At 36.1% G+C, this 20,353-nt stretch overlaps 1 protein-coding gene across 2 annotated transcripts in view; it reads right to left on the bottom strand.

Moving 5' to 3' along the window:
- The window catches only part of SMC1B (structural maintenance of chromosomes 1B), an 87,082-nt gene that overhangs the window by 15,707 nt on the left and 51,022 nt on the right, over positions 1–20,353 (bottom strand). For both annotated transcript variants that reach the window (XM_032645349.1, XM_032645350.1), the window contains exons 13-17: positions 10,489–10,626; positions 10,075–10,191; positions 8,533–8,639; positions 2,233–2,374; positions 1,224–1,369 (exon numbers count right to left, since the gene is read on the bottom strand). In XM_032645349.1, the coding sequence (XP_032501240.1) occupies positions 1,224–1,369; positions 2,233–2,374; positions 8,533–8,639; positions 10,075–10,191; positions 10,489–10,626 (650 nt within the window). The remainder of the gene's footprint in view (positions 1–1,223; positions 1,370–2,232; positions 2,375–8,532; positions 8,640–10,074; positions 10,192–10,488; positions 10,627–20,353) is intronic.

The following is a 20,353-nucleotide window of genomic DNA, read 5'->3' as shown; positions in this document are numbered from 1 at the left end:
GCGCAGGCTCAGCAGTTGTGGTACGCGGGTTTAGTTGCTCCGCGGCATGTGGGATCTTCCCAGACCAGGGATAGAACTCGTGTCCCCTGCATTGGCAGGCGGATTCTTAACCACTGCGCCACCAGGGAAGCCCCACTTACCTTATTTTTAAATCTGTACAATTTTTCAAGCTGCATTTCTCTTTCAGTATAATTTCTACATTTTAGAACATCAAACCAAGAGAAAGAGTCTCTTAGCAAGAGAAATGTCTTACCAGTTAAGTCATTATGCACCTGACAGTCTCAACTTTTTTTACTGCCACCACTAACGTAATGCCTTCTATCTTAATGAGGGCTTGGGAGTTTTACCAGTTGAAACAAGGTGGAACTTTAAAGAGGATCCAGAAGAAGGACCAGAAATAAAATTAAATAAATTAAGAATTATATGGCTTTTAAAAATCTGATGACAGAGATGTGGTTCTGTTTAAACTAAATACGAGTTAAAAAAAAATCAAGAGTAAATGAACTTACTTCCACTCAAAAATTTTAGACAAAGAATTTTCTGGCTGTATCTTGAAATACTAAAGGTCTTTGAACATTGTGGGAAATTGTGAAATGCCAAGAGGTTGAGCAAAAACAGAGCTCATTTCATCTGATCACTTATGTTTGTGTCAGTCACACAGGAAAGCAGATGTCACTGTGGTGCAACAAGCCAGCTGACTCCAAGTGTTATTGGTCATCATCATGGCAAACATACCTGCTTATTGTGTAACAGGTACTGTTCTAAGTACCATATGAACACTCACTTATTTAATCCTTACAACTATTCTACGAGGTAGGCACTATTATTATCCCCATTTTACTGATGAGAAAACGAAGGCACAGTAACTAAGCGGCAAAACTGGGGCATGGAACCATGCAGTGTAGTTCTAGATTCTGCGCCTCACCTGCTATGCTTTGTCACACAGACAGACTAGCAGGAGACTCCCCAACAGGAAGGTACTGGTGTCAAGGGGATTTAGGGAAAGGAACTCTTTATATAGGTCCATGTTTTCACCCACCAAAAGGAACTGTTCACTCTAAACAATAACCACCTCTCTTGGTTTTCCCCAAACTGCAATGCTTGACAGGTGTGATGTGGGACCAAAAGCAACAAAGGGTGTATATTCAAATAATAAGACTTCCTATAATAAAATTCAAATTGATGGTAAACATCTTTTAAACTCTGATAAACTTCTTAGTCACCTATCAACTGCCAAAAACTTCTTCCGTTCCTCTTCAATTTGAGCTTGGACTTTCTCAGTGTTGGTATTCTGAGTGACAACCATGTCCTTAAGTTGCTGCCGTTTCTCCATGAGCTCATCCACAATTTTCAGACAATTTTCTTCAGCCTGAATGGAGATGATTTACACTGTAGATTTACCATCTTCTACATTAATAAGGTCAACAGATCATTTTATTATTAATACAACAAAACCAGCCATTCCAAGGTAAACCCCTATCCTGTAGGCTGCCTGAACCTCTACCACAGAACGTGACCCACCCTTGTTTACACTTCCGGGTAATCACTACCTACCTTTCTCTTTCACTTTGGATTCATTTCTCAGCTTGCTGCCGTCTGACTTCTGTTTCCACTGTCCAGTGAAAATGTCCTTGCTACCATGACCTCTTAATTGGCAATTTTCCAGATTTTGACCTCTTGAAAATTGCCATTTTCCAGACTTTACCTTTTCGACAACTTTCCTCACTTCCTTCTCCCTCCCTCTCTGGGGCTTCTGTAACACCACCCCTTCTGGCCTCTTCATAACCTCTGTGGCCTCTCCTTCCAGAACTCCATCCTCGCCCCACTGCTCTTCACTGCCTTCCTCTCTGGTTGGAGCCTCACCCACTCACATATGGATTCAATTTACTCCCCTAAACCGGCCTAGACTTCTGTTATCTACGTCCTCTCTAACTACCTGCTGGAAATTGCTATTTAGATGTCACACAGGGAAGTCATGCTCCACAGGTCCAGAATTTTCTCTCCTTAATCTCTCCTCCTATCCACCAAGTTAGAATTCAGGACTCACCGTGTCACACCCCTCCCAACATCTAATAATTCATGAAGCTGTGTGGACTGTACTTCAAGTATTTCTCAAATGTGTACCCTGCCCCCACCTTCTATCACTATTAGAATTTTTCAGGAACTCAACGAATGTTTAATCATGGAAGATAGTCATCATTTCAATGACTTCAGCCACCCATCATTAATTACCTTCTTTAGGTTATCGATGTCTTCACTACCTTTCTGGACAGTTTCTTTTAATGTGTTAATCTTATTCAGTTTTTTCTTCAGCTGATTGCGACTATATTCAAGTTGAACATTAAGCCGAGTATTTTGTTTCTCAAATTCTAATCTAGTATAATAAAGTCAAGCATTACAAGTGGTAAACAGAGTCCTTCAATTATTTTTTAAACTCTTTTTTAGTTTTTATTATGGAAAATTTCAAACAAATACAAACATAAAGGGAATACTATAATGAATTCCCATATAGCTGTCACCCAACTCTAATAAGTATCAATTCATGGTCAATCTTGTTTTATCTATAATCCCACTCATCACTCCTTCCCACCACTGGATTATCTAAAGTAAATTTCAGACATCTTATAATTTCATCTGTAAATATTTTAACATGTATCTCCAAAAGTGAAGTGATTTTTAATACATAACCATAAACTACTATAGGTAGAAATGATAATAACATCTTTAATATCAAAATGCTATCACTGCCAAATTTCCTGGGTCTCATTAATTAAAAAAAAAACTGCATCAGGATTCATACACTGCATATGAATATGTTTCTTAAATCCTTTAAAATCTATAGTTTCCTTCCCTTATCTTTCTCTTTAAGTAACAATTCATATGTTTATTCTTATTTAATTAGCCAATCAGTCTTTTCAAATAGCTGTTCATTCACAAACTCCAAACTTGGGAATTTAAGAACATGTTCCTTTCTGATGTACTTTCCTACTTTGCTAGCTTCATAAAGTCCCCACAAAGAATTCCAGCATCAAAAAGACAGTCTCTTCAACAAGTGATGCTGGGAAAACTGGACAGCTACATGTAAAAGAATGAAATTAGAACATTCTCTAACACTATATACAAAAATAAACTCAAAATGGATTAAAGGCCTAAATGTAAGACCAGAAACCATAAAACTCCTAGAGAAAAACATAGGCAAAACACTCTTTGACATAAATTGTAGCAATATTTTTTTGGATCTGTCTCCTAAAGCAAAGGGAAGAAAAGCAAAAATAAACAAGTGGGACCTAGTTAAACTTGAAAGCTTTCGCACAGCAAAGGAAACCACTGACAAAAGGAAAAGACAACCTACTGAATGTGAGAAAATATCTGCAAATGATATGGCTGATAAGAGGTTAATATCCAAAACATCCAAACAGCTCATACAACTCAACATCAAACAAACAACAAGATTAAAAAATTGGCAGAAGATCTGAATAGACATTTTCCCAAAGAGGAAATGCAGGTGGCCAACAAATACATGAAAAGATGCGCAACACTGCTAATCAACAGGGCAATGCAAATCAAACCCACAGTGAGATATCACCTCACACCTGTCAGAACGGCTATCATTAAAAAGAACACAAATAGCAAATGTTGGCAAGGATGTGGAGAAAAGGGAACCCTTGTACACTGTTGGTGGGAATGTAAATTGGTGTAGCCATGGTGGAAAATAATATGGAGATTTCTCAAAAAAAGAACTAAAAATAGAACTACCATATGACCCAGCAATTCCACTTCTGGGTATAAATCTGAAAAAACAAAAACTCTAATTCGAAAAGATACATGCACCCCAGTGTTCATAGCAGCATTATTTACAATTGCCAAGATATGGAAGCAAACGAAGTGTCCATCAACAAATGAATGGATAAAGAAGATGTGGTTTATATATACAATGGAATATTACTCAGCCATAAAACAGAACAAAATTTTGCCATTTGCAACAACATGGATGGACTTGGAGGGTATTATGCTAAGTGAAATAAGTCAGACAGAAAAAGACAAATAGTGTATAATATCACTTATGTGTGGAATCTAAAAAATACAACAAACTAGTGAATATAACAAAAAAGAAGCAGACTCATAGATATAGAGAAGAAACTGGTAGTTACCAGTGGGGAGAGGAAAGGGGGGAGGAGCAATATAGGCGGAGGGGACTGAGAGGTGCAAATTAGTAGTTATAAAATAAGCTACAAGGATATATTGTATAACACAGGGAATACAGCCAATATTTTATAAAAACTACAAATGCAGTATAACCTTTAAAAATTATGAATCACTATATTATATACCTATAACATATAATATTGTACATCAACTATAACTCAATAAAAAAGCCGTATCTCTAAAAAAAAGAATTTCAATATCAACTGTAGCTCATACTTTCTCCACCCACTCTCCCTCACATAGCCTGCTAATAGAATCATTCATTTAAGAAACATTTTAAAGCACTAATTGTATCAGATACTGTGCTAAATACTAGTAATACAAAGGCAACAACAGTAATGATAAAAACAAAGAGTCATATTTAATGAGAGGTTACTATATGCCAGACACCATTATAAATGCTTTTACATGAATTAACTCACTTAAGTTATATGACTCTCTGAAGTTGGTAATACCACTATCCCTATTTAACAGTTGGGGAGACCAAGGCACAGAGAGTTAAGTATCTTGCCCAAGGCTACCCACTTAGGAAGTGCTGGAGCCAGGCATGACACACTCAGGCAAGGGCCAAAGAATCCCTGCTCTTAATCACTGACCATGCTGCTTGTACGAGTGGTTAAGAACAAACCCTTCAGGGGTTTATTTCTGCTGCAGGAGGCAGACGCACAGGCTGTGTACGAGTGGAACACTTCTTCACTTGGCTCCAGGATACCACTTTGGCTTTCCTCTCCCCTCACTGGCTGCTCCTTTAATAGTTCCTTCTTAACTCCTCAACTTGCTTACATAGCCTAGGATCTCTTCTCTCTTCTATCTACATTCATTCCCTTGGTGATCTTATCCAGTCACATGACTTTGAGTACCATCTGTATACTGACAATCCCCAAATTTATATGTCCAGCCTGGACCTCTCCCATGAATTCCTAACTTGTATATTCAACTGTCTACTCTACTACACCTTCAATTGGATGTCACAGGCACCTCAAACTTAATACCTGGGATACATAATGGATAAGCTACTGTAAGTAATAAGAGGCATTAGCAAAGTTATCAGATGTTAGATAATTTAAAATTTGATACCATTTTTCTAAACCAGTAGAAGGCAACTAGGAAAATATCATAAAAATAGATACTAGTCATAAGAGGAAAAAAACTATAAAATATCTAGAAATTAAGAACACATAAGATCTTTATGGAAAAAACTTTAAAATTTTAATAAAGGATAGAGATGATTAGAATAAATGAAGATATATTCTATGTTCTTAGATGAGAGGACTTAATATTTTGAAGATGATCTCCCCAAATAAATCTATAAATCCAATGCAATCTCAATCAGAGTTCCAGTTGTATTTTTATGATTGATTGGCAGAACTCCTTAGCAAGAAACTATATTGAAGTTCAAGCAGACTACAGAACAAGGAATATGACAGGGATAAAAAGGGGCATTTTATAAAGATAAAGGGATTAATTCAGCAAAAAGACATAATGATCCCAAATATATATGCACCTAATCACAAGGCTTTAAAATACATGAAGTATAAACTGACAGAACTGGAAGAAGAGAATGAGAGATCCAAAAGTACTTAGAAATTTCAACACTCCTCTCTTAGGAAATGCTAGACCAACTAGACAGAGAATCAGTAAGTACACAGAAGACCTAGCAACACCAATCAACTTGACCTAAGCGCCACTCAGAAAACACTCCACCCAAAAGCACAATGCATATTCATTCCAAGTGTACATGAAACATTTACTAAGATACAATACATGCCATGCTATCAAATAAGTCTCAATCAATTTAAAAGGATTTAAATAATGCAAAATATATTCCTTACCACAATGGAATTATTAAAATATAAATCAGTACCAGAAACATATCTAAATCCTCCCCCCACCACAACAATTTCTGTTAAATTAAATAACACTTCTAAACACCCCATAGGTCACAGAAAGAAATCACAAAGAATATTAGAAAATACCTTGAATGGAATGAAAATGAAATAAAACATACCAGAAGCAGTGGGATGCAGCTTAAGCGGTACTTAGAGGGAAATAAACAGCTTACATGAAAAGAAGAAAAGTGTAAAATAAATAAAGCAAGCTTCTACCTTAAAAAGCAAGAAAAAGAAGAGTAAATTAAACCCAAAATAAGTAGAAGGAAGGAAACAATGTAATTAAGAACAGAAATCAACAACACAGAAACAGATAAACCATAGAGAAAACCAATGAAGCCAAGAGCTGGTCTTAGAAAGGATCCAAGGATCCAAAGGACCTCTAGCTAGACATCAAGAAGAAAAAAGACAAGACAAACTAGCAATATCAGGAATGAAAGAAGGCACATCAGTACAGATCCTACATAAATTGAAAAGAATAAAAAGGAAATATTAATAACTTTGTTAATAAATTTGATAACTCACATGAAATGCACAAATATTCCTTCCAACACACAAACTACCAAAACTCACTCAAGAAAAAAAGATATCCTGAATAGCCCTGTATCTAATAAGGAAACTGAATTTGTAATTTAAAAATCTTTCCATAAAGAAAGGTGGGTAGCCCAAGTGGCTTCACCTGAAAAATTTACCAAATTTTTAGGAAAGAAATAATATAAAAACTCTCCATGAGAAAACTCCATTTTATGAGTCTGGCATTACCCTGATACAAAAAAGTGACAAAGACATCTCAAGAAAAGAAAACTATAGGGCAATACTCTCATGAATATAGATACAAAAATCCTTAACAAAATTTTAGCAAATCAATCCAAAATATTTGAAAAGGATACTACAGCATGACCCAGTGGGCTTCACCCAAGGTACGCTAAGTTGGTTTAACATGCTAAAATCAATCAATGTAATTCACCATATTAATAAGCTACCCCCCCCAAAATAAAACCCAACCATACAATTATCCCAAAAGATAGCAGAGAAAGTATTTGACAAAATTCAACACTCATTCACGATAAAAAATTTCAGCAAACTAGAAACAGAAGGGAACATCCTCAATCTGCTAAGGGGCACCTTAAAGTTAATATCATACCTAAACGTTAAAGACTTAATGCTTTGCCCCTAAGACTGGGAATAAGGCAGGATGTCCACTCTCACCACTTTTATTCAGTACTGTACTGGAGGGCCTTGCTCGTGCAATAGGACAAGAAAATAGAAGGCATACTAATTGGAAAGGAACATATAAACATGTATGTGTATGTATATTTTCCCCCTTATTGTCATGTCTTCTCATTTTCTTCAAGATGCTTTTGCCATGCAAAAATTGTTTTTAAATTTCTATACATTTGCAGTTTATCAACCTTTTCTTTTATGGCTTCTGGGGTCTGTCATACTGAAAGACTTCCCTAATCTATTTTTTATAATTTTCTTATGACTTATTCTAGTAATATTTTTATGCTTTCCTTTTACTTACATTAAAATATTTGATTCAGCTGGAATTAAAATCTGAGTCTAAGGAATGATGTAGGGATCCAAGCAGGTTTTTTTCCAGGATGCTAACAAATGTATTCCAACTGAGTTACTGAAAAGTATATCTTTTCTCCACTGATGAAATGCACCTTTATTTTAAATCAAATTTCCCTTATAGATCTGAGTATATTTCTGGACTCTGTTTGTGAGCCAGTACCTCAAGATTTAATTAAGATAGCTTTATACTATGCTTTAAAATCTGGGAGTTCTAGTCCTTTCTCATATTTTTCTTAACTAGTTCTGAATGTGAACTCTAGAATCACCTTATCCAGTTAAAAAAAATCTTGTCCATACATGTATTGAGATGATATTTAAAGTACACTATAGATTAAATTAGGGAATACCAACTTCTTTACAACATTGAGTCTTCCTATGAAAGAACTAGTTTGCCTTTCCTTTTAATTAACATTTCTGTATATAATTCTCAGTCTTGTTTGAAGGTTTCTTTATATATTGCTTTCACATCTTAGTTTATTTCTAAGTAGCAAGTATTTTACCTTTTTCCTCTCTACTATAATTGGGATATTTCCACCTAATATATTGTCTCCCTGGTAGTTTGTTTATAGAAAGGCTACACAATTTCATCCATATATGGATATTTACAGAAAACTAAATAAATTTTAATAACCACTGCGTAATTATTTCCCCATTCTCTTATTTTGTATATTTGTGCTTCCTCTCTTTAAAAAATTGTGGAATAAAAGAATTAGATCTCTTTATTAAAATAGGAATGATTACTAGCTATTTTTCGACAAACTGAAATGAAGACTACCTCAGGCAAATTCCTTTAAATTATGAAATAATAGTTACATTTATATATAAGTAACTGCTTACCAACATCTTTTAATAAAAATACCTTTTTTGATCAATTTCTTGTTGCCGTTTAACATGTCTGTTCTCAAATTCACGAATATTTTCTACACCAATTTCTTCACAGAAGTGTTGAAAAATATCATCTTCAACCTTTTAAATTATTTTAAACCAAGTGGTTTAATAATTAATTTTAAGAAAATACATAGACAATGCTTAAATCTACGTTTTTCCCACCAAGATTTTCCTGGATTAGGCCAAAGACTAATCCCAACAAGCATGACTGTACTCTGAAAAGTCAGTGCTTTCTCTTTCTTTAACTCCATAAACTACACTTACCTATTTTCAAATTTCTTATTCTGAAAACTAAGTAAGAAAGCTCATAGCTGGCCTTTTAAGTGTTTTGCCCCTATGAAGTGTTTAATACAAAATCGGAAGTATTTCATTCACCAAAATATAACATTCTACATAAATACATAAAATATTCTTTATATTTGAGTAATACTTTATATTTGAGTAATACTCTTTATATTTGAGTCTTAAGCAGTGTAAAACCAAGAGGACTGAAGCATAGAATTAAGACTCAAAACACTTGGAAAAACTAGAATGAGCCATATCTAACAAAATAACATTTAACATTAATATTTTTAAAGCCCTGCATTTATGTACTATTATAGGATAAGAGAGACTTGTTTTAACAACAGGACATGTTTAAAAACTTTCAGATTTCAGTTTAATATAAATTAAATATGAAAGTGATATGACTGACACAACAGTAAGCTATAAACTGTATAAGTAGATAATCCAAGCCATGGAAAGTTAATAGTTCTATGTGCAGAGTTCCAGGGTACTCTGAACTGGTCAGATAGTATTTTTACATTATTTTTTGTTCTGGGCATTGACAAATAACAGAGTACCCAAAGGCTGGTTACCAGAATTGGTCTTAGAGCCATAGTAAATGTAAATAACTAGGGAATTAGGGGTATTTAACCTGGAAAAGAGATAATTAAGGGTCAACATAAGTGTAGTTTCAAATCAAGTGGTAAAAGGCAGAACCAGAGGCAATGGGTGAAAGTTATTGAGTGATGGTGTGACAAACAACTTTTTAAGGATCAGAGATAAGCAACAGCGGAATGAATTAAACCAGAAAGTGTCTGTCACTTTATAAGCAGAGGATAGATGATCATATCTTTGGTGCCCCGGAGCCAAGCAACTGTGCCTGGCATATAATAAATGTTCAAGAAAAAATTACTGAGTGAATACGCAACCTTAAAAGATGACACAAATGACAAAGTTCTTTCCTTCTTGGTGTTAAGGGCAGTGAGAGAAAGAAAGTGGCTGCAAATTTTACAATGGACAAGGAGAGGCTGGAGAGCTGAAGAGAATAACAATGTATACTACTAGTCATTTTCTCTTGAGATTAGCAATAGTGGTTCTCAAAAAAACACAAGGAAATTAATTTGGCAAACCAATAGAACTTAGCATTTATCAAACTTTGCTTTAGCACATATTGAAGAAGCCCTAAATTTGGTATCTGGTCTAGAGCTATATTCCACATGCCATTTAGTAGTAATATAGCATTCATAACCTTATGTATCTTTCCTTCAAATTCCTCAATTCTTCGTTGCCGTTCTTTGATTCCTTCACTCAACATAGTACATTGAGACTCAATATTTAGCAATTCACTTTGTAGCTGAGATTGTTCCTGATTACAAAAGAGAAAAAAATGTCTTTTTAACATGGCCATTTTAGCTTTATATAGTGAAGCCAAAAACATGATAGGTATCTTTCTGAATAAAAAGAGAATCTGTGAGATAAGGTAAATTCAGGTACAACTGGATAACAACATTAACAACCATAAAAATAAAGTAACTTAAAGAACTATAATATACCTCAATCATGGGGAAAAGTATAAAAACTACATGGTGTTTTATAAATGTAATTCCTGAAATTCTATGTCCTGGTTCTAATTTCCATCAAATTTTATGTAAGTCTATGTTACCTGGTAAAAAGCAGCAAGGTGCTTCTTTTTGATTATTTCTAGTTCACTTTGCGAATATTTGAGTCGTGTATGAGTTCCTTGTACTAGAGTCTGTATTTGTTTCAAATCTGCTTCCTTGCGAAGTGTCTTCATTAAATCCTAAAAAGGAAGGGAAATATAAAAATATTTTATAACAGACAACACTTCTACTTTTCACAGTGCTTTCATATGTCATAATTCACTGCTTTTTACATATAACCGCGTCCACACTCCACCTGCCCTTCTTCTGATACTGGGCAATTAAGTACATAAGTCATCTGGAGTAACCAAGATGCCATACAACATCCTCAAAAACCTAACTATCTTCCTAACAGGAAATGGGCATGAAAATGAGGAATGGGGAGTGCATGTTCCACCCAAGGCACAAAAATGGCATAAATGAGATCATATGATATGTGTTGCCTTGTTTTTAGTGCATCCTTGTCTTGCCTCATCCATTTCCTTCTCCCTTCACCCACCCTATTACTCAACCAAATTAACTCGCTAGTATATGTTCTTCTGTGTTTCTACTCCAAGTCCGTATATGAAAACATGTGTATACATACTCACCTATATATGTTGTTTTTTTCAGTCTTGTTTTACAAATTTGGAATCACATTAAACATGCTTTTCTGCCTCCTGCTTTTCTCATTCAGTTACTCACAAAGGTCAACTGATAAAGCTCTAAATTCAGTCTTTTAATGACTGAACAAAATTATTTAATTCTTCTCGTAATGATGGGCATTCACTTGGTTTCCAGGTTTTTGCCAACACAAACAGAGCTGCAATAACATACTTGTATGTATACCCTTAAATATTGGTGTTTTTATTTCCATGCAATAGATTCCCCAGAGTGAGCTTAATGGGTCAAAGGTATTCATGTTTTATTATACTAGCTGGTACCAACTGCTTTCCCAAAGGCTACAATTCACATTTCTATAAATAACGTTATGAGTATGTGTTTCTTTACAACTCTACCAGCATATACATTTTTCCCAAGTCTTACTGATATGTCTGAAGTAACACTAATTTAATTTGTGTTCCCCTGAGTACTATATTCTATATTGAGCATTTTTTCATGTTTACTAGCCATATGGATTTCTTCTATGAACTGACTACTCTTATCCTTTGCCCAGATGTTTCTATCATGTCTTTTTCAAGTCATTTATAGAGTTCTTTGATACTGCAGAACCTATAGTCTTCATTTTAAACTTAAAAAAAAATGTATCCTCATTTAAAATATTTTTTAATTCAAGTTTTCAATCTATCTGGAATTTATTTTTATATGTCGTATTATGGGGCACAAAATTACTTTCCCTAGATGTGCCAATACCATTTACTAAATAACCTTTTCCCACCAAACTAAAACATCATTTTAGTTGTATATTAAATTATCACATATACTGGGCCCTATTTCTGAAGTCCTTATTCTTTTTCATTAATCTGCCCATTCCTATGCCAATACTACCTCAGCTTGGTTACAATGGCTTTTCATAGTATTCTGTATGCTGGTAACATACAGAATACTACCACAAATTCTACCACACTCTCTTTTGTTATACCTATTTTTTGACTAGTCTCAGGAAATTCTTCATTTGTAAGAATCAGAGGATCATTTTATCAAATAAAAAATTCTTGGTTTTATATATATATATATATATTTTTTTTTTTTTTAACTGCATTTTGTCTTTGGTGCTGCGTGGGCTTTTCTCTAGTTGCGCGAGCAGGGGCTAATCTTTGTTGCGGTGTGCAGGCTTCTCATTGCAGTGGCTTCTCTTGTTGCGGAGCGCAGGCTCAGCAGTTGTGGCGCACGGGCTTAGTTGCTCCACGGCATGTGGATCTTCCTGGACCAAGGATCGAACCCCTGTCCCCTGCATTGGCAGGCCAGGGAAGTCCTCTTGGTAAGTTTTTAAAATTTTTTAAATTTATTTATTGATTGATTTTTGGCCGCGTTGGGTCTTCGTTGCTATGCCTGGGCTTTCTCTAGTTGCGGCAAGCAGGGGCTACACTTCGTTGCGGTGTGTGGGCTTCTTATTGCTGTGGCTTCTCTTGTTGCAGAGCACAGGCTTTAGGTGCGTGGGCTTCAGTCGTTGCAGCATGTGGGCTCTGTAGTTGTGGCTCACCGGCTTAGTTGCTCTGCAGCATGTGGGATTTTCCCGGACCAGGGATTGATCCTGTGTCCCCTGCACTGTCAGGCGGATTCTTAACCACTGCACCACCAGGGAAGTCCCCCCGCTTGGTAATATATATATGTGTGTGTGTGTATATATATATATATATATATATATATACACACACACACACATATATATATTTTAAAGGAAGCACACTCTCCTTATGACTTTTGAGTGGTCTGTTCTCCTTTTTTTTTTTAAATTAATTAATTAATTTATGGCTGTGTTGGGTCTTCATTTCTGTGCGAGGGCTTTCTCTAGTTGCGGCAAGCGTGGGCCACTCTTCATCGCGGTGCGCGGGCCTCTCACTATTGCGGCCTCTCTTGTTGCGGAGCACAGGCTCCAGACGCACAGGCTCAGCAATTGTGGCTCACGGGCCTAGTTGCTCCGCGGCATGTGGGATCCTCCCAGACCAGGGATAGAACCTGTGTCCCCTGCATTGGCAGGCAGATTCTCAACTCAGCAATTGTGGCTCACGGGCCTAGTTGCTCCGCGGCATGTGGGATCCTCCCAGACCAGGGATAGAACCTGTGTCCCCTGCATTGGCAGGCAGATTCTCAACCACTGCGCCACCAGGGAAGCCCTCTTGGTAATATTTTAATTGAACTTGCATTCAAGTTATATTAATTGGAGGACTTCTAACCCAAGAATATAGCGTGTCCTTCCTTTCAGTTGTTTTGTCCTTCAATAAGATTTATTTTTCTAATAGTTACTGTGCCTTTATACTTATCTTTATTCCTATTGTGAGCAGGAATTCCTATTCCTATTATTCCCTTTTTAGATGCTTTTTGATAGTACAGAGAAAAACTACACAGTTTTATTTATATAGCCCTTCCATTATCTTATTAAATCTAGTAGTTTTTAAACTACAGTCTTATTATCAGCAAAAAGTCAATTTTTCTCTTTTCAAAAATTTATACAAATTATTTAATTTTGTGACTAACTATATTTAATATAACTTCTAAGATCATGTTAAATAATAACAGTGATAGCCCATATCTCTACTTCCTGATTTTAACTAAAACAGTTTTCATGTTTTACCATTTAGCAATTATTTCTGTTAGTTTTGGGTAAGAGCTATTTTTTATTTTATTGAAGTGATTTCCACCAATTACTCTTCTACTTAGAACTTTAATTAGGACTAGCTGCTGAATTTTATCAAATGCCTTTTTATGTATGATCATATGATTTTTCTCCTGCCTTTAATTTGTTAATGTAATGGATTATGTTGATCGATCACTTAATACTGAAATACCCATGTATTCTTAGAACAAATTCCATTCAGCAGACGTATTTTTCTTTTACTACATTGCTAAATTCTCTATAGTAATATTTAATTTAGAAATTACATATTTATACTCACAAGGGAAGCCAGTCTTTAGTTTTATTTTTTGTAGTATCTTTATAATATTTGATATTAAAGTTATACTGGGGCTTCCCTGGTGGCGCAGTGGTTAAGAATCCGCGGGCCAATGCGGGGGGACACAGGTTCAAGCCCTGGTCCGGGAAGATCCCATATGCTGTGGAGCAACTAAGCCCATGTGCCACAACTACTGAGTGTGCACTCTAGAGCCTGCGAGCCACAACTACTGAGCCCATGCGCCACAGCTACTGAAGCCCGCGCACCTAGAGTCCCTGTTCCACAACAAGAGAAGCACCGCAATGAGAAGCCCACATACCGCAACAAAAGCGAAGAGTAGCCCCCGCTCGCCGCAACTAGAGAAGGCCCACATACAGCAATGAAGACCCAACGCAGCCAAAAGTAATAAATAAATAATAAATTTATATTTTAAAAAGTTATACTACCTTTAGTAAATAAACTGAGAAGTTTCCATCTTTTTCTATGATCTAGAATGGCTTATGTAACATTAGAATTATATTAGACAGAACTGAGCTATAAACCCATCTGGTCCCAGTCTTTTTCTTTTTTAATTGTGGCAAAATATACATAAAATTTACCATCTTTATCATTTTAAAGTGTACAGTTCAATAGTGTTTAAGCACATTTGCAATGCTGTGCAACCAATTTCCAGAACTCTTTTCACCTTGCAAAACTTAAAACTAGACCCACGAAACAACCCCCCATTCTAACCCCCCCAGGCCCTGGCAACCATCATTCTACTTTTCTGTCTCTATGAGACTACTCTAGGTACCTCATATAAGTAGTAGAATCATACAATATTTGTCTTTTTGTGACTTGCTTATTTCACATAGCTAACATCTTCAAGAGTCATCCATTTTGTAGCACGTGTTAGAATTTCCTCCCTTTTTAAGGCTGAATAATATTCCATTATATGTATAGACCATATTTTGTTTATCCACTCATCTGCTGATGAACACTTGGGTTGCTTCTACTTTTTGGCTATTGTGAATAATGCTGTTATAAACATGGCTGTACAGGTATTATTCCAGACCCTGCTTTCAATTCCTTGGGGTATATACCCAGAAGCAGAATTGCTGGATCATACAATAATTCTATTTTTAATTTCCTGAGTAGCCACCACACTCTTTTCCATAGCTGCTGCACTATTTTACATTCCTGGAGTCTTTTTTCAATGAGAGATCATTCAACTAACCATGGCTTAAAAAAATGTGTGGTTTTTTTTTTTTTTTCCTCACACAAAAGCAGTCTACAGTGACGCAGCTCCTCAACAATGGCGTCAACTTTCAGCTTCTTAATACAATGGTTTTTATACTCAAGCTTGCTATCTCTTGGTGCCAAACTGCTGATGCATCTCCAAGCCTCCTGAATGCGTTCCAGTCAGGAAGAAGAAAATGCAAAAGATAATACCAACATTCCCATTTATATCTCCAAAACTGCCACAGGGCCACCACTAGCTACAAGGAACGTTGGGAAATCAAGTTGCTTTAGTTTTTTATGATTCTACAATAGAGGCAAGCAAGGAAGGAAAAGGTTGTGGATAGGTACTGGGCCAACCAACTACACCACTGCCTGCCACTGCCTCATTTTTCAAATGTTCCACTTTTTTTCTTGGTCGATCTTGGCAATTTATATTTTTCTGAACATCATCCTTACAGATTTTCAATTTTTTTTACTATATACTTATTTGCTTGTAAGATTCTCTTAAAATTATTTTAATTTTCTCATTCCTGATCTGTACATGATTACTTCTAACTTTTCTTCCCTTCATTAGAGTTGCAAAGAGTTTATCTATTTTATTAGTCTTTCAAAAGAACCAGCTTTAGATTCATTTTTCCCTTTTCTATTTGGAGTTTTCTATTTAGTTAATTGCAGCTTTAAAAATTTCCGTTATTGTTGTTTATTTTGTGGTGGTTCTAATTTCTTAAAGTAATAAATTCCCTTATATTTCATCTTTCTTCTTTAATAATGAAGGTATTTTCCTTTTGATATAGCTTTACTGTATCTCAAAGATTTTGTATTCACCATTTTCAAGACATTTTGTAACTTTCTTCTTGATTACTTGTTTGATCCCCAAACTATCTACAAGTACGTTTCTGAATTTTTATGTAGACCAAGATTTTTTGGGTCACTATTTCTATTTCATTAAATTATGATCAAGATGACGTATAAAAATCTCTACTTTAAAAAAAACGATTGAAGTTTCCATTGTGGACAAGCATATGATCAGTTTTTAGTGTTTCACAGTTATTTTAAATAATATCTCACATTTATTGAGCACTTATTGTTTTGTAAAGTTTACATTAACCTACTTAATCCTCTTAACAATGCTATGAAATAGGTACTATTATTATCCCCATTATTATTGATGAGAAAATTAAAGCATAAAAGCATTTAAGTAACTTACTCAGAGTCACACTGCTAATAAGTGTTAGAAATAGAATCTGGATTTAAGCTTATTGATTGTATTACCAATTCCTCTAAGTTACTGTTTTTGTCTACTAGATCTGTCTAGTTTTGAAAGACATACAGTGAAATGTTTCACTATAATTTCATTTTTATTAACTATCCTTGCTTTAAATATTTAGGTACTATGTGCTGCAAAGAGGTTTAAAATGGAAATCTTGTTTTTTTTTTTTTTTTTTTTTTTTTTTAAATTAATTCATTTATTTATTTATTTTTTTTGGCTGTGTAGGGTCTTCGTTTCTGTGCGAGGGCTTTCTCTAGTTGCAGCGAGCGGGGGCCACTCTTCATCGCCGTGCACGGGCCTCTCACTGTCGTGGCCTCTCTTGTTGCGGAGCACAGGCTCCAGACACACAGGCTCAGTAGTTGTGGCTCACGGGCCCAGTCGCTCCGTGGCATGTGGGATCTTCCCAGACCAGGGCTCGAACCCGTGTCCCCTGCATTGGCAGGCAGATTCTCAACCACTGCGCCACCAGGGAAGCCCCGGAAATCTTGTTTTTTAATATATAATGTCCTTCTTTATTCAATTCATTCAATAAATATTTATTGAAAGCTTACTATAGGTGAGGATTTTTAACCTTAAAGTTCACATTGTCTGATATTGTCACTCCTGTTCTTTTTTGTTTGCATTTGCCAGGTGTTCATCCCATAATTTTCAACATTCAATTTTAAGACAATTTCTTACAAATGACATTTAGCTGAGTTTTGCCTTATTTTAAGCTATGATGATCTTGGTCTTTTAATGGGAAACTTAAATCCACTCATGTTTACTGTAATAACTAATAAACAAAAATTTTATTTCCTCCATCTTACTTTTTATCTTTTATTCTTTTCATGCATTATTTTTGTTATTTGTTCCTGTGTTAGTGTACTTCTAAACACTCTAGTCCCGCCAAGATACAATCTTTAGAATATTCTTACCTCTTCATCTCCTCACAGATAAGACCTCTGGAACATATTTACTTCTGTCTCCATCTCTAGTTCCCAGGTTTTGCTGAGTTAGTTTAGCACTATTCATTTATTATAATTAGGTCTGTTCTAATCCATGTGTTGCTTAGAGTACTTTCTCTGGTATTTTTGTCACATGGAGTATGTGCATGACATTATCTCTGAATCTGCTTATCTGCAGATTCCTGAAAGGTAAATGATATCTTGGGATGTAGCCCTTTTCCCTCAGTTGCCTATAGCTTTTATTCCAGTCTCATCTAGTTTTGTAGTCGGATACGAGCTTGATTTAAAAAAAAAAAATACAAGGAATATTTTTTAAAGGGGGGTGGCGTATTTTCGTATTTTCGCCTTGCCTCTAAAACCTAGGACTTCTGTATTAATGTGTGCCTTTTCTCATTAAACCTACATGGAACTGCGTGTGTCCTTTCAATTGGTAAATTAAGGTGGATCCTCAGTTAGAGACATTTCTTCTTTTTTGTTTAATTATTTCCTCTCCTCTGTGCTCCCCTTCCTCTTTCTGAAACTTATTATTCTCTTAAAGTCTCTATTTTTCTCATGATTTGCCTAGCTTTGTGATTTTTCCCCCTCATTGAGATACTGTTCCACTTGGTCTTCCAGGTTATTAATTTGGTTCTCAATAATGGCAATCCCATCCCTCAATCCATCTACAGCATTCTATAGTTTAGAAATACATTTATTAGTGCCAGAAAGTCTTTTTTTGTGTGTGGGGACAGAGAGAGGGTTGACACTACATTGCATTTCCTTACTGCTACTTTTTTGTTCAAGTGTTGATGGCTCCTGGAACACCTCAAATGCATTTGTGCATTTCTTTCCCTACTGAGGATCAGGTCTGGGTATTAAGCTATCCTAAATGGCAGCTGCCCCACAAACAGTCTCTACACCCAAAGGCCAGCAATTACAACAGAAAACTGTCAGTGTCCCACTCTGAGACGGAGGGAAAGACGTCTCTCTGGTCTCTTTGGCCTCTCCCAAACTCAGGAATAGGGAGGCCACAACCTACTAATATTTAGCTTCATGGGGTTCAAGACTACGCATATTCACATGGGACAAATATTTAACCTCCCCCCAGGATTCCCCTATGTCCTGATTCTTCTCCCAGCACTCTTCAAACATCAACAGAAGCCCTGCATCAGCTTCTCCTGGTGGCCTCCCCCAGAACCCAAGACATCATTTGCACCCAACTCCCCACTAGGTTCAGGTGAGACACACAGGTAAAGAGCTTAGTATAAACACGGATAGGAAGCCAGATTCATTTCAAGTTGCCACCTTCCTAGAACTTTCTCTGTGCCTAGGCCTAAATTTGTAAAATCTTTAGAAGCTGAATATTTATTTATATATCTTACTTAGATCAAAACATAATTTACAGTCTTATGCTTACAGAGAAAGATTAAAATTAGCGGAGTAACCTTGCCAGAATATCTCCTTGAATCAAAAACTGGTCATTTGTATACACAAAAGAAGAAAGCTAAATAGGAAAAATAAATAATCTAAAAGCATTCTACTGACTTAGTATCTGTTAAAGTTGACATTTCAAGTAAGTGTGTGTGTGGGATTACAATATTCAACAAATGATACTTCGGAAGGAAGCATTATTGAATTTCTTTTGTCATTTTCAGAAAGAATAAGGTCTTTCTGAGCATGACACTGAAATCCAGAAATTATAAAAGATTAATAAATTTGGCTACATAAAGATTAAAAATACATGTGTGATAAAACAAGGTCAAATGTCAAACAGATACTGAATGGTAAAAAGGAATAAACTTTTGATACACACAATATGAATTTCAAAAGCATTAGGTTAAATGAAGAAAGCATAACACAAAAGACTACTTACTGTATGATTCCATTTATATGAAATTCTAAGTCAGAAAAAGCTACAATGATAGAAAGTAGATTGGGTTGCCAGGGTCCAGAGGGTCCAGGGGAGGGTAATGACTACAAAGGAGCCCAAATGAATTTTGGAGGGTTATGAAAATGTGCTATATCATGATTTTGGTGGTGGTTACACGACTACATACATTTGTCAAAACTTATTGAATCATACACTTAAAATTGGTGACCATTATTGTATATAAATTACATTTCAATATAGCCGACAAAAAAAGTTGAATAGAGAATATATTTACGGGGCTTCCCTGGTGGTGCAGTGGTTGAGAGTCTGCCTGCCAATGCAGGGGACACAGGTTTGTGCCCTGGTCCGGGAGGATCCCACATGCCGTGGAGCGGTTGGGCCCGTGAGCCATGGCCGCTGGGCCTGCGCGTCCGGAGCCTGTGCTCCGCGACGGGAGAGACCACGACAGTGAGAGGCCCGTGTACCGCAAGAAAAAAAAAAAAAAATGGGCAGAATATATTTACAACATGAAATATTGAAACATGAACATGAATATATTTACAACATACATGACTAAAGGGTAATTTATTTATAATACAAATAATTCTTAAAGTAGGTAATAAAATAACAAATACCTAATAGAAAAACATGCACAGGAAATAAATAAGAAGTTCACAGAAGAGGACTTCCCTAGTGGCGCAGTGGTTAAGAATCCACCTGCCAATGCCTGGGACATGGGTTCCACCCCTGGTCCGGGAAGATGCCACATGCCATGGAGCAACTAAGCCCAGGCGCCACAACTACTGAGCCTGCGCTCTAGAGCCCGCGAGCCACAACTACTGATCCCGTGTGCCACAACTACTGAAGCCCACGTGCCTAGAGCCCGCGCTCTGGAACAAGAGAAGCCACTGCAGTGAGAAGCCTGCGCACTGCAATGAAGAGTAGCCCCCGCTCGCTGCAACTAGAGAAAGCCCGCACGCAGCAACGAAGACCCAACGTAGCCAAAAATAAATAAATAAACAAATATAA

The sequence above is a fragment of the Phocoena sinus genome, chromosome 10 (assembly GCF_008692025.1).
Source record: "Phocoena sinus isolate mPhoSin1 chromosome 10, mPhoSin1.pri, whole genome shotgun sequence".
NCBI classification, from domain to species: Eukaryota; Metazoa; Chordata; class Mammalia; order Artiodactyla; family Phocoenidae; genus Phocoena; species Phocoena sinus.
The sequence above is the reverse complement of the archived record's forward strand: the minus strand, read 5'-3'. Positions and strand labels throughout refer to the sequence as shown.